This window comes from Chrysemys picta, chromosome 20 (assembly GCF_011386835.1).
Source record: "Chrysemys picta bellii isolate R12L10 chromosome 20, ASM1138683v2, whole genome shotgun sequence".
NCBI lineage: Eukaryota > Metazoa > Chordata > Testudines > Emydidae > Chrysemys > Chrysemys picta.
The window spans coordinates 17697609-17711290 of NC_088810.1; the positions used below are offsets into that span (position 1 = coordinate 17697609).

At 51.2% G+C, this 13682-nt stretch overlaps 1 protein-coding gene across 3 annotated transcripts in view; it reads left to right on the forward strand.

Annotated features, from left to right (window-relative positions):
- Window positions 1–8577: 8577 nt before the first annotated feature.
- CERS2 (ceramide synthase 2) overlaps window positions 8578–13682 on the forward strand; it is a 48955-nt gene continuing 43850 nt past the window's right edge. Inside the window, exon 1 of one of the 3 annotated variants that reach the window (XM_005293693.5) lies at window positions 8578–8783. Coding sequence is in view for 1 of the 3 variants with exons in the window: in XM_008170323.4 (XP_008168545.1) it covers window positions 9696–9706 (11 nt within the window). In the remaining 2 variants the exon portion in view is untranslated. Of the gene's footprint in view, window positions 8784–8824; window positions 8895–9290; window positions 9707–13682 lie in introns of those variants that run through there. The other 2 variants (XM_065573753.1, XM_008170323.4) reach the window with 2 other exon arrangements.

Genomic DNA, 13682 nt, shown 5'->3' on the forward strand with positions numbered 1-13682 from the left:
CCTAGGAGGTTGCCTAGGGCACTACAATTTGGGGGGCGGCGACTGCGGTGGTACCTTCTGCTGCCTCTGTGGGGGGTGGCATTTCGGGGCGGGACCTTCTGCTGCCTAGGGCGGCAGAAAAGCTGGCGGCGCTCTTGGGGGTTAGGGTGCAGGGGCCAGACTGGTCCAGGGGGATTAGTGAGGGGCCTGGCACCGGCAGCAGTGACCCACCCTGCCCCGCTGGCTCCCGGCGTCACTTGGGGGAAGGAGGTGGAAGCTGGAAAGAGGAGGGGCAGGAGTGGAGCAGGGGCGGGGCAGGGACTTGGGGGAAGGGTTGGAGTGGGGGCGGGGCCTGGGGTGGAGGGGGCAGGGCCTGGGGCAAAGGGGGTGGGATTGTCCCAGGCCCCGCACCCCCTAGGGTCGGCCCTGGGCTCATGAACTCTTCTCTGTGTCCAATGGAGGTGGGACAAGACGTAACAAGCTTAATCTGCAGCAAGGGAGATTTAGGTTAGAGCAGGAGTCGGCAACCTTTCAAAAGTGGTGTGCCGAGTCTTCATTTATTCACTCTAATGTAAGGTTTCGCATGCCAGTCATACATATTAACGTTTTTAGGTCTCTTTCTATAAGTCTATAATATATAACTAAACTATTGTTGTATGTAAAGTAAATAAGGTTTTTAAAATGTTTAAGAAGCCTCATTTAAAATTAAATTAACATGCAGAGCCCCCCAGACTGGTGGCCAGGACCCAGGCAATGTGAGTGCCAGTGAAAATCAGCTCGTGTGCCGCCTTCGGCACGCGTGCCATAGGTTGCCTACCCCTGGGTTAGAGATTAGGGGAAACGGTCCAACTGTAAAGATCGTTTAGCACTGGAACAGGCTCCCAAGGGAATCCCCGTCACAGGAGGTTTTTAAGAACAGGTTGGACAAACACCCATCAGGGATGGCCTAGGTTTACTTGGCCCGGCCTCAGCACAGGGGGCTGGACCAGATGACCCCTGGAGGGGTCCCCTTTCCAGCCAGACATTTTTCTGATTTTCCATGTCTAACTTGGAGCATGTGCGTACGTCCCACGGGCGTGCGAGCGCTGGCCTGCATAGGGATCATTTCCTGAATCAGGCCCTGGGAGACTCAGCGGGCGACCTGACCCCGCTCTCATTTGACCACCCTGGGAAGTTTGCCCAGTGACGTCACTGGCAGCAGAACAGCTGCCGAAATGGGGCAAAGGCTCCGCCCACGCTGAGTTCATTGCAGGATCGGGGCCATGGGAGGGCGAGGGGAGAGAGGGGAAGAATGTCGCAACCTCTGCTGAGGCCGCGCAGAGGAAACGCTCAGTGGAATGTGATTCAGGCCAGAGAAGTGACTGCGCAAAACATTGGCCCCGCTTACTCAACCTGCTCCCTGCGTGTCTCTGAGTCACATCCCCTGATCCTGGCAACTCGGCCCTCCCGCTCCCTGCCAGCTGGGGGGAGTGAGCGGCGGGTGTCCTCTGGACCCACTGAATTGCCAGCTGCAATGGCATTGTGCCCAGGGGTGGTGGAAGGAGCCAGCTGGAGTTTGCGATCTCGGGGGTGCTGTTTAGCGGGGTGCTTCTCTAGACGTCAGTGGCCTGGCAATGACTACAAGCCCCGGCATTCTGGGCTTCTGTTTTACTGCAACAGCACCCTGAGATCAGGGGCCCTAAGTCCTGCTTGTCCTGCCCCACTCCCTGTTCCCCACCCCTGCAAGAGGTTACGCCAAAGACGCAGACAGGGATGGGAGCGGGGAAGTGCTGAGCTCTTTGCATAGCCACTTCAAGAGACAGCCAAGGAAAGCAGGGTCTAGTGGTTAGAACAGGGGTCTGGGCATCAGGAGGCCTGGGTTCTGTCCCCAGCTCTGGGAGGGGAGTGGGGTCAAGTGGTTAGAAGAGCACGCAAGGAGTCAGCACTGCTGGGTTCTATCCCCAGTTCTGGGAGGGGAGTGAGGTTTGGTGGTTAGAGAAGGGGGGGACAAGGACTCCTGGGTTCTCTTTCCCAGTTCTGGGAGAGGAGTGGTGTCTAGTGTTTACAGCCAGGAACTGTGACTCAGAAGACCTCAGTTCTACTCCCACTGCTGGGAGGAAAGCAGCGTCTAGTCCCTAGAACAGGAGACTGAGCGTCAGGGTTCCTGGGATCTATTCCCAGCACTGCCTGTGCAACCTTAGGGAAGTCCCATCCCTGCCCTGTGCCTCAGTGTCCCCCATCTGTAGAATGGTGCTGATGGGACTGTAACAAGTCAGTGACCACATAGGATTCTGCTTACCCAGAGAAGGAATTAAACCTTTTCTTCCTGCTGGAGCATGTGTCACTGGCAGAAAGCCCCTGTGAGTCAGGCTGAACAGAAGCCAGTCCTGCTAGGGCAGGATGGGATTACGTGCCGTGTGTTTCCCACTAGTTCCCATCACACCCCATATGGTTAGAGCCCTCGATGCAAGTTGGGGACACTGATCATTCTGCTTCTCTGCGCCTCTGTCATGCACTGGGCAGTGTGCGTGATGGCTCCCTCCTCCCCGGGGGGCAATCCACAGAGGACATGAGCCTGTTACAGCCCTGCAGGCTAGAGGCTTGGCTCTTTGAATCACACTGCAGCAGCGCCTGGTTCAGTCCTGGTGTGGGTGGCATGCATTCTTCTGCACGGGCCTGGATGGTGTCATGGTGCCGGGGCTATGGTGGGTGGCCCTGGTTGCAGAGGGCGAGACGGCCAGGGCTAACCTGATGGAAGGTTATGAAAATCACGACAGGGACCTTTCCCCCGCCTCTTCCCCAGGGAGCCAGGGCAGACAACAGAGCACCAGGCTGGTATGTTTACAGGGATCGCGGTTGCTAGGCGGATGGGATTTCTTGTTCTGTACCGGCTGAATCTGCACCAGGGTGTGTTTCTGCATTCCTAGGCATGGCAACCCACAGCCAGTGCTGTGCATCACGGCTCTGCCCAGCACTGCGTGTTGGGATTGTATTGGTTTAGCCTCTCACGGTACGTCTACATTGCAAAAAAAAAAAACCCAAAAAACCCAAACCCTGGAGCAGCGAGTCTCAGAGCCTGGGTCAACTGACTCGGGCTTGCGGGACTCACGCTACGGCACTAAAAGAAGCAGTGTAGATGTTCCCACTCTAGCTGGAGCCCAGGCTCTGAGAGCCACCCCCCCTTGCTGGGTTTCAGAACCCAAGCGGGAACGTCTACATTGCTATTTTTAGCCCCTTAGCCCAGAATCAGTTGACCTGGACTCTAAGACTTGCTGCTGTGGAATGAGTGGCCCAAATTTCCAGCCCGGCACCCAAAAGGTTCACATTTGGTGAGAGTCTTGGCACCCAGGATGCTTCCCATGCATTGAACTCTTCTGAAAAGCAGGTCCCTAGTACTGTGGGGAGCTGGGCACTCTGGGTTGACCGTCTAGCTGTATTTAAGGTACTTACGGGGCTCCTCCCATTACCAGAGCATCTGAGCGCCTCACACACACCCTGTGCAACAGGAAAGCTATTACGGATCCCATTTACAGATGGGGGAACTGAGGCCCTAATCCTCAAAGGTTTGGTCCCTAGTCATTTGCCCAAGAGCCTGGGTAGAGTAAGGAATTGCACTTAGGTTTGCCAAGTCCTAGGCTAGTGGGCTAACCACTAGGCCACTCTTCCTCTCCGGGGAGGGGTTTGTTTGACCTCTGTCATGCCTCACTATCTTAGGTTCTGACCTGGCCCCCACCACCCTAGTATCTAAGCACGTAACAGTCTTTAATGTATTTATCCTTACGCCACCCACGTGAGGCAGGGCAGGGCAGTTATCACCATTGTACCGATGGGGAAACGGAGGCAAAGTGACTGGCCCAGGGTCACACAAGGAGCCTGTGGCAGAGCAGATACTTGAACCCAGGCCTCTGGCTAGTGCTCCGATCACTGCACCAACTCTCCCTCCCTGCCTTCTCCCCGAGTGTCATGGCTCCATGCCCCCATGTTTAACACGCCAGATATTCACTCTCGCCCATTAACTCTTTAGTTGCTGTTTTATGGATGACTTGACACATCCCTCCCTGAGGCTCAGGGATGCTTCGCCCGCCCTCCGGAGGGGGCAGAAACCTCCATCCCTCTAAGGTAGAACTACAGTGCAAAGAAAAGACCCCTAGCAGTAAACCTCAGAACCAGGGTCAACTGACTTGGGCTTATACTAGAGGGCTAAAAATAGCAGTGTAGCTCTTTGTGTTTGAGCTGGAGACCCTCCGTCCGCACTGGGTCTCAGCGCCTGGGGCTCCAGCCCGACTGTCTACACCAGGGGTCGGCGACCTTTCAGAAGTGCTGTGCCAAATCTTCGTTTATTCACTCTAATGTAAGGTTTCGCGGGCCAGTCATACATATTAACGTTTTTAGAAGGTCTCTTTCTATAAGTCTATAATATATAACTAAACTAGTGTTGTATGTAAAGTAAATAAGGTGTTTAAAATGTTTAAGAAGCTTCATTTAAAATGAAATTAAAACGCAGAGCCCCCCGGACCGGTGGCCAGGACCCGGGCAGTGTGAATGCCACTGAAAATCAGCTCGCGTGCCGCCTTCGGCACACGTGCCATAGGTTGCCTACCCCTGGTCTACACTGCTATTTCTAGCCCTGTAGTGCCAGCCCAAGTCAGTTGATCCCGGCTCTGAGACTTGCTGCCGGGGTTCTTTTATGGCAGGTTAACCGTTCCCTCAGTCTTCTGGCCCTGGGGTACTCCCTGCAGCCGCCAATTGGGTGTCCCTGCAAATCACAGAATTAAGCCCAGTCAGTTATACGCCCTCCCCCTCCTCCAGCACACACTTCTCCATTTGGTCTGAGCAGGCCTGCCGCTCGACAGAAACCTGCCTGACTCGCCACCGTGGCCATTGTGTGAGTTAGATGCCTCCCAGGCGGCCGGTTGGCTGTGCCACACATCCGCTAAGAGCCGGCGCTGCACAGGCGGGTTCTGCAATCTATTGGGTGAGTGGAGGGAGGCCCCTTCAGCCACCGACAGTGACTTCATGGGGTCACTTTTTGGGGCTAAAGGAAGAGGACTTAGACTTGCAGCACATTGGAGTGGGGCTTAGGTGACCCAAGTTCAATTCCTAGCTCTGCTGGTGACCTTAGTTTCTCCATCTGTAAAATGGGGACAATGACACTGACCTTCTTCTTAAAGTACTTTTTGATCTACGGCTACAAAGAGCTAGGGATCTGATTCTGTTGATAGCATTCGCAGGACAGCAACTGGTGTGAATTGTGGTGCATTGACAACTGTGTTAATTATAAACTGTCACTTTAAATTCTCGGGGGCCTTCCTGGCTTTGCTGGCAGGCTAGGGGGCTCTGTAGGGAAGCATGCGATATGGGCCCAACAGCAGTCAGTGCCAGTCTGCAAAGAGTCATGCTAGAGCAAGGTGGGGTGAGGTGTGCCTCCCCGCCTTAGGGAGCAGCCTGCTTTGTCTCTCTCTGTTTTTGGTTCTTGTGTGTTAAGGTCTGGAGTTTAAGAAATAAAGTCGTGTTATGCTACAACCTTCCAGCAAGAGTATTGATGTTTTCATCTAACATCGCAGTGTGCATGCCCAAAGCAATGGACTCTCCTTCCTTCTTGTGATGTTGGGTAAAGGAAGTTGGCAGCTCATAGCTTGGTGACGGTCAGAACCATGAAGTACCAAGGACCGAAGTAGCATTTCTGTCCTCATGTTACAAGGCGCTCTGTTTGTCTACTTCTCTTTGGATTCACTCCATAGCTACTGACACAAAACCCTGGCCAAGTGCCATCGAGAGCTCTATTAAAAGCTCTTGGTTGGTGTCCCTTGCCAGCACCCTGTTGCCTCTTAAATCCAGACTCAAGGGCCATTTTTCAGGGAGCACCTACTACTTCTCCCCCTGATAACAGGAGGTTCCTATGTCTGGTTTTCATTTGGCCAACCTCGGGTTTAATCTTGTAGCCAGGCAAGATTCTTCGTTTTCCACTACCAGGCAGGATTGCGCTGTCTACCTGTCAGCTCCTTTGTGTTTAACACCAACACCCAGGTTTCACAAGAGAACTCTGTGCCTTGGCAGGAGTTCATAAGAATGTATTTTAGCTGGTTCCAGGCGGAGTTTGTAAGACCTGCCGCTATAGCATGGCATAGGGCGTGTCCAATTGCTCTCTTGAGTTTGCAAATACAGATGATGTGCCTCAGTGTTTCTCCAGCCTCTGATACACCAAAAAATAAGCCAAGCTGGGTTCTCACCCAAGCATCAGGAACTATGGCACCACATTGTGCTTTGTGCCACTGTAGACAAGCCCCAAGAAAGCAGCATAGAGATTTCCCCCTCCCTATTGACTGGCACTGCAAAAGCCATAACAGAGATTCTCATTGGGTGCTCTCTGTACTGCCACTGGACACCTGGTACACTGAGCCTGGGACTGCTGACTCTCAAGCTATGATGGGCCCCTGAGACTTTCCACTACACGCTTCCTCTTTTTGGTCTCTCTCACCTGCCACTCTTGCATCACTTCGGTCAGATGCTCAAGCTGTGTGTCTCCTCCAGGCAATGCACCAGCACCCCCAGAGAAGAAGCTCAAAGGAGCAGTCTCTAAAAAGCGAATGCATCAGGTGACACAGACATGGCATCTGAGGTTTAGAGTCCTTCCCATCAGCCAGACTTACTGACAGGACTTCCCCAGCGGCAGAGTGAAGGTTGCAAGGAGGGGCTGGTGTGCACCTCGGTATTTCCTAGTTTTCAGAGGTTTAAGTAAGGGGGCCCCTCAACGTTCTGGAAAGGCACGAGGCCGGCCAGACTTAACGCTGCAATAACAAAGTTTTTGGGCAGTGAATTTCCCTAGTTGTTTGGGGAAGAGAGGGGGAGTGAGGGCACATAAATGAGGGGCGCAAGGAGGCTTCCAGGGAGCACCTCACTGCAACTCAGCTACCAGCTCTGCCCTCCTCCTTGGGGCAGGGATGGGCCAGTAGGGCTGGAGTGGCTCTGGGGAGGAAGGAAGGTGGTATGCAATGGGTTCTGAGCAGCACATCGACCATTGGCAGGCAGCCAGGAAGAGTGGAGGGGAGCCCCAGCTGCTGCACCCTCACTGGGGGCCAGCATATTTGGAGGGGGTTCTGCATAACCCTCTGTAGCTCAGGAGGGTGCAGAGGTGTGAACTGGCCCATTGCTGCCTTCCTGATGCCCCTTTGAACATGCTGGAATCCAGCAGTCACAGCTACCTGTTGTTTGATCGCACTCAGGAAACAGGCTCTGTCGATCCTCATACACCCCATCTCTCTATTGATCGCCACATGTATCTATCGATCCTCATACACCTCATCTCTCTATTGATCCCCGCATGTACCTATCGATCCTCATACACCTCATCTCTCTATTGATCCCCACATGTATCTATCGATCCTCAGATACCTCATCTCTCTATTGATCCCCACATGTACCTATCGATCCTCATACACCTCATCTCTCTATTGATCCCCACATGTACCTATCGATCCTCATACACCTCATCTCTCTATTGATCCCCACATGTATCTATCGATCCTCATACACCTCATCTCTCTATTGATCCCCACATGTACCTATCGATCCTCATACACCTCATCTATTGATCCCCACATGTACCTATCGATCCTCATACACCTCATCTCTCTATTGATCCCCACATGTATCTATCGATCCTCATACACCTCATCTCTCTATTGATCCCCACATGTATCTATCGATCCTCATACACCTCATCTATTGATCCCCACATGTACCTATCGATCCTCATACACCTCATCTCTCTATTGATCCCCACATGTATCTATCGATCCTCATACACCTCATCTCTCTATTGATCCCTGTATCTATCGATCCTCATACACTTCATCTCTCTATTGATCCCCACATGTATCAATCGATCCTCATACACCTCATCTCTCTATTGATCCCCACATGTATCTATCGATCCTCATACACCTCATCTCTCTATTGATCCCCACATGTATCTATCGATCCTCATACACCTCATCTCTCTATTGATCCCCACATGTATCTATCGATCCTCATACACCTCATCTCTCTATTGATCCCCACATGTATCTATCGATCCTCATACACCTCATCTCTCTATTGATCCCCACATGTATCTATAGATCCTCATACACCTCATCTCTCTATTGATCCCCACATGTATCTATCGATCCTCATACACCTCATCTCTCTATTGATCCCCACATGTATCTATCGATCCTCATACACCTCATCTCTCTATTGATCCCCACATGTACCTATCGATCCTCAGACACCTCATCTCTCTATTGATCCCTGTATCTATCTATTGATCCTTATACACCTCATCTCTCTACTGATCCCGTATCTATTGATCTATCTATTGATCCCCGTCTCTATCTATCCGGCTATCCGCGTCTCTCTTTCTCTGTCTCTATTGATCCCTGTCTCTCGCTATTGATTTATCAATCGATCCCTGTCTCAATCTATCAATTGATCCCCTTATCTATCCAATTTATCCCCCCCCCACATCTCTCCCGCCTCAGCCTGCCCCCCTCACGCCCCGCCCCGCCCCCCGAGGAGCGGCCGCGCGGCGGCAGCAGTGAGGGGGCGTGGCCTCTGGCCGGAGCCGCCCCTGCCCGCCGGCCCCGCCTTTCCTCCCGGCGGCGGCGGCGGCGGCTGAGGCCTCGCGCGGCCGATCGGTTTCTCCGCGGTCGACTGCTGGGGCTTGACCAGCCTCTCGCGCGGCGGCGGCGGGCACGTCACTTGGGCAGGGCGCGCGTTGCCCGGCGCCTGGCAGGGGACCGAGAGGCCGCAGGGAGCCCGCTCCCGCTCCCGCTCTTCCACAGGTGAGGGGGACCCGCCGCCCCCGGCCCCGGCGCCGCGAGGCGAGGCGGGGCGCTTGGCAGCGGCGCCTGAGGGGAAGCGACTTGCGGCGTTTGACGAGAGTTGGCTGCAGGGTGGGGTTTCGCCAGGCGGCTTCTCCCCGCCCCAGCCAGGGGGAGGAAAACAACGGCCCCCGCTAGGGGGCGTGTGCAAGGGGGGGTTGGGGAGCCCCCCCCTGGGATATGGGGGGTTGGGGAGCCCCCCCCTGGGATGGGCGGGGGGTTGGGGAGCCCCCCCTGGGACATGGGGGGGTTGGGGAGCCCCCCCTTTGGATATCCCCCCTTGGATATGGGGGGGTTGGGGAGCCCCCCCCCGGGATATGGGGGGTTGGGGAGCCCCCCCTTTGGATATCCCCCCTTGGATATGGGGGCGGGGGTTGGGGAGTTCTCGATTTCTCCCTGTCTTTTGTGTGTGGAAGTAATTTAACAAAAAGGGAGGGGTGGTTTCTGCAGCCCCCCCCCGCCCCCCCCGCCAGGACTAATGGCTTCAAACGGGCTTTGGTGCGTTTCAGCCCGTGGCCGCCCACCTGAAGCGTTCCCAAGACACTGATTCGTGGGGGTGGGGAAGGGGGGTCGTTTTGCAGTCGGTCCCTCGCTGCCGATTGCCTTGGCTGGCGCCTGGGCTTGAAACGGTGGACGAAAGCGTTACCTCCCCCTCCCACCCCATTCCTCGGGATCCTTTCCACGCCCTGCTCTTCGCTTGGGGGGGGGGGGTTGCGAAGTTTGTTTGCCAACGAGGAGGGGGGGGGGGGTCCATCGGCTCTCCCGTTTGCGAGGCAAAAGCTGGGACTCTGGCGAGGTGACGTGGGCCGGCGGGGTGTGCGAGGCCTTTCTCGCTCCCCTTAAAATGAGGGAGTGCAACGGGCTGGGTGGATCATGCACAGAAAGTAAGTTGGAGGAGCGGCTGTTATCCCGCTGTTAAAGTATCTTACCCCCTCTCTCCGCCCCCGCTTGATGGGTAGTGCCTTATGGAGTTTGGACGATGCAGTTTGTGCGCTATAATTATTTTCCAAGTAGTCTATGGTCTCTTCCCCCCCATACTCCCTACATTTGGGGCACGTGCTTTCTACGTTTATAAGGCTTTTATTCATTTGCTTCCAGTTTTTTGGGGGGGAGGGGAGGAGGGGAGAGGCACCAGCCCTGCCCTCAATCTTGTTGCTGTGGTGAGTTTGAGACCTTTCCAAAGCACACGGTTCTGCAGAACGCTTAATGTCACTGGGAAGGTTGGCAGGGAGCATGTTTTCCAAGGCCTCAATTACCAGAGTTTATCTTGTTTTGACTCTTCAGATGTTAAACAGCACATATCTCTGCCGAGTCTTTTTATGTTTTTTAAGCTCCTGGGCTGCTGACTTCCCGCTTTCTGAATTCCAGGAGCCGTAATGTGACTTGCCAGTTAACGAGTCTGAGTCAAAGCGGATTGTAGTCTGTGGAAAAGATTCCATATCACGCATTAAGTTCTGGATAAATGTTCATCTTCAGACACCCTGTGTTTTGGGGGGATTGAATCAGAGAGGGCGTGAACTTTTAATGGGGCTTAAGGGGATGGAAAAATGCAAATTTAATAGCAGCTGGGCTCCTAACTCCCCTAGGGTACTCTGAAAACCCCAGTTTTATGTGGCTCAGGAAAGACCACACAGCAAGTTGGACGCCAGGGAAATTCCTGGCTCCCAGCCCCATGCTTCGTCTGTGAGTACATTCTAGCATTCAGTAAAATAGGTTTCATTATACAGAATCTGAGGCTGCCTTCCAAAGTAAGATAGCTGGATCTCTGGGCTCTCTCTTAAACAGAACGAAAGTCTCTGTTTGTAATGTTCATTGATTCAGCAATACAGGTTCTCAATTACCATATTTTGGGGGGGGAGGGAGGAAAGGGGGACAGGAGCCCAGGGTGTCAGAACCCTTGTTGACTCTGTACGAAACAGGACAGTCAGAATCTGCAATAACTTTCCTTATGGCACAAGATCAGCAGAATAATGTAACAATCTAGGAATAACTTGAAAGGAAGGATGGCCCCGTGGTCAGGACACTAATCTATGATTGGGGAGATCGGTTTAATTCCCTGCCCTGCCGCAGACTTCCTTTGTAACCTTGGGCACGTCACTTAGGAAATCAATGGAAGTTAAAAGCCTAAATACATTTGAGCATCTGGGCCTTAGTTCATCTGTGCCTGAGGGTCCCCAACTGTAAAATGGGGGTGATCCTTCCTCACAGAGGGTTTGGGAGGATAAATAGGGTAAAGATTGTGAGGGGCTCAGATACTACAATAATGGGGGCCAGATAAGGACCTTAAGTTAGAATGTCAAGTATCAGAGGGGTAGCCATGTTAGTCTGGATCTGTAAAAAGCAACAAAGAATCCTGTGGCACCTTATAGACTAACAGATGTATTGGAGCATAAGCTTTCATGGGTGAATACCCACTTCGTCAGACGAAGTGGGCATTCACCCATGAAAGCTTATGCTCCAATACATCTGTTAGTCTATAAGGTAGAATGTGTAACCTGCTTGATGCTATAGTAATTCTTGGGCACCTTTTAAAGTTAGTCTATTCTGTACAGAAATAAGTCAGTGAATTTCTGGCCAAAGGAGGCATGTTGATAGCTGTGTTAAAGGGGGTATGTTTCTACTTTTGAGATAAAGGTCTCGCCTCTAATCTTGTTTTAACCAGGGTCATCCTAGTTCTAGTTTATATTTACTGGGGAACCTGAATCTTTGGCCTTGTTCGTGGTGGCTCCAGCTGACAACCCTGGCACTGAGCAAACCAAAACACTTTAAAAGCAACAGTTTTCTGATTCCAAGTTCATCCCAAAACAACCCTCCTCTCCATTCCCATCTAGATGGATTAATTCCAAGGAGCATTATTTATACAGCAAATCTTGCAGGGCTCTCAGTGGAAAATGGTACTTGATTTACTCTTTCCTTTTTGTCATCATAACTGGAATTATAAATATTCCCTCTTTAAAAAAAATATAACAACTTGGCTGAGTGAGCAGAATCTTGTGGGGGCACATGCAGCACCTGGCACTTTGCAGAAATAGTTTGAAAGCTCTTTGTGGCAGAAAACACTACTTTAGTCTGAAGCAAATGTAGGATGCAGTATCATTACCACTTCTGTCTCTTGCTAGTGCTTTGGCCTGATCTTTTGGTCTGGTTTGAGCAGGGTGGTTCCTTGCACTCGTGTGGAACCACACTTTTGGGCTGGGATTTGTGTGGAGAGGTCAGATTGCAAGATGGGGGCGTTTTGTGAGCACCCAGTTAACCAAACGTTGTTAATCCATGCATTTTCCCTCCCGCTTCGCTTCCCTCGCTCTGTGATTTGAAGTGCTGGACAATCAAGTCTCAACTGCTTCAGGTTAATTATTCACATCAGTGGAGAGTTTCGTCTGAGCTATCTATTTTTGAGTGTAGATTTCCCCCTTTTCCTCTCCCTCCCCAAATGACTGGTGATTTTTTTTTTTTTTTTTTTTTTGATGCTTCTGTTTTTGGGCGCCCAACCTGAAACACCTTGGGCCAGATCCTCAGCTGGTGTCAACTGTCATAGCTCCATTGTGGCTATGGCAGGTACTTGAGACGCTCTGAAATTCAAACCCCTTTTAAAACGCTTTGAGTTCGGTTCCCCAAAGTGACTCATTGCTTTTGAAAATCGTGGCTTGGTTATTTTTAAGCCAGCAGGAGCAAAGCAGAAGTTGCCCAGATGTAATGTGTTAACTATGAAGACAAAAAGACTCTCTTCTCAATAAATCCCTACCTGTCACTCAGGAATTATAGGATGTCAGATGGGTTGAAAGAATTTTAAGAATATTGACCTGTCATCACTACTGCTCCATGTGTGTATGTTTACATAGGCTGATCTGTTTCACTTTTGTTTTTAGGTACTTTCACTTTCTGGTTCTCATGCCCCTTGGATAGCTGTTTGGTTGGATTTGGTTGGAAATCCATGTGTGGTTTTTCAAAAGCACTCAAGGCCCTGATCCTATAAACACCTACACACAAACTAAACTTTTTACTGTTATGAGTAGTCCCATGAATGTGTTTTTAAAAAAACATGAAATGAAATCAGGAGGCAAATAAACAGAACTCAAAACTTAGATTTCAAAGTGCTTTGCAAAGGAGGTATCATTATACAGACAGGGAAACTGAGGCACGCAGATGGGTAGTGACTTGCCTGAGTCACCCAGCAAATCAGTGGCAGAGCCAGGAATAGAACGAAGCCTCCTGCATCCCAGTCCAGTGACCTACCCAGTAGGCTGCACTGTTGGGTTCTGTTGATTTGCCTTCTGTGGTGTGTGCGGTGTATTTTGTTTTTGTTTTGCCATTGGGGGTCATATTCTCAAGCTTTTCTCTGCAACCACAAGGGCTAGAAGTGATAGATTCTCATGTAACCTCCTGACTACAGGACCAGGGGCTTTTTTAACAACAATTATCACAAGACTCATGATTCAAATTGCAAGAATCGGCAACACTTCTTTGCAAATAAATCCTATTTCTCCCTTCTAACCGTCTGAAAGCCTTCTCCAAATAACTGAAAAACCATGTGTGTGAATTTTTATGTATGTATATTTAAAAAAAAAAAAAAAAGGAAATTGTGGAGGTAATAAAACATCACTGCTCTGTTGTAACCCCACCCTGAGCTCTTATCTGTAAAGTTGTCTACTTGAAGACATCCTGATTTAAGTGAGGACAGAGGTGTTGGCATCTTAATACTGCAGCGCACATGAGATGCCTTCTGGTGCTGTATAAATAATAATGCCACTTTAAAAAAAACAAAAAAACAAAAAAAACAAACAAAAAAAACCCCCTGCTAACCCTAAATTTGGAGACTAATCTTAAATTGATGGTGTCCCTTTAATTCTGAGGAGCATCACT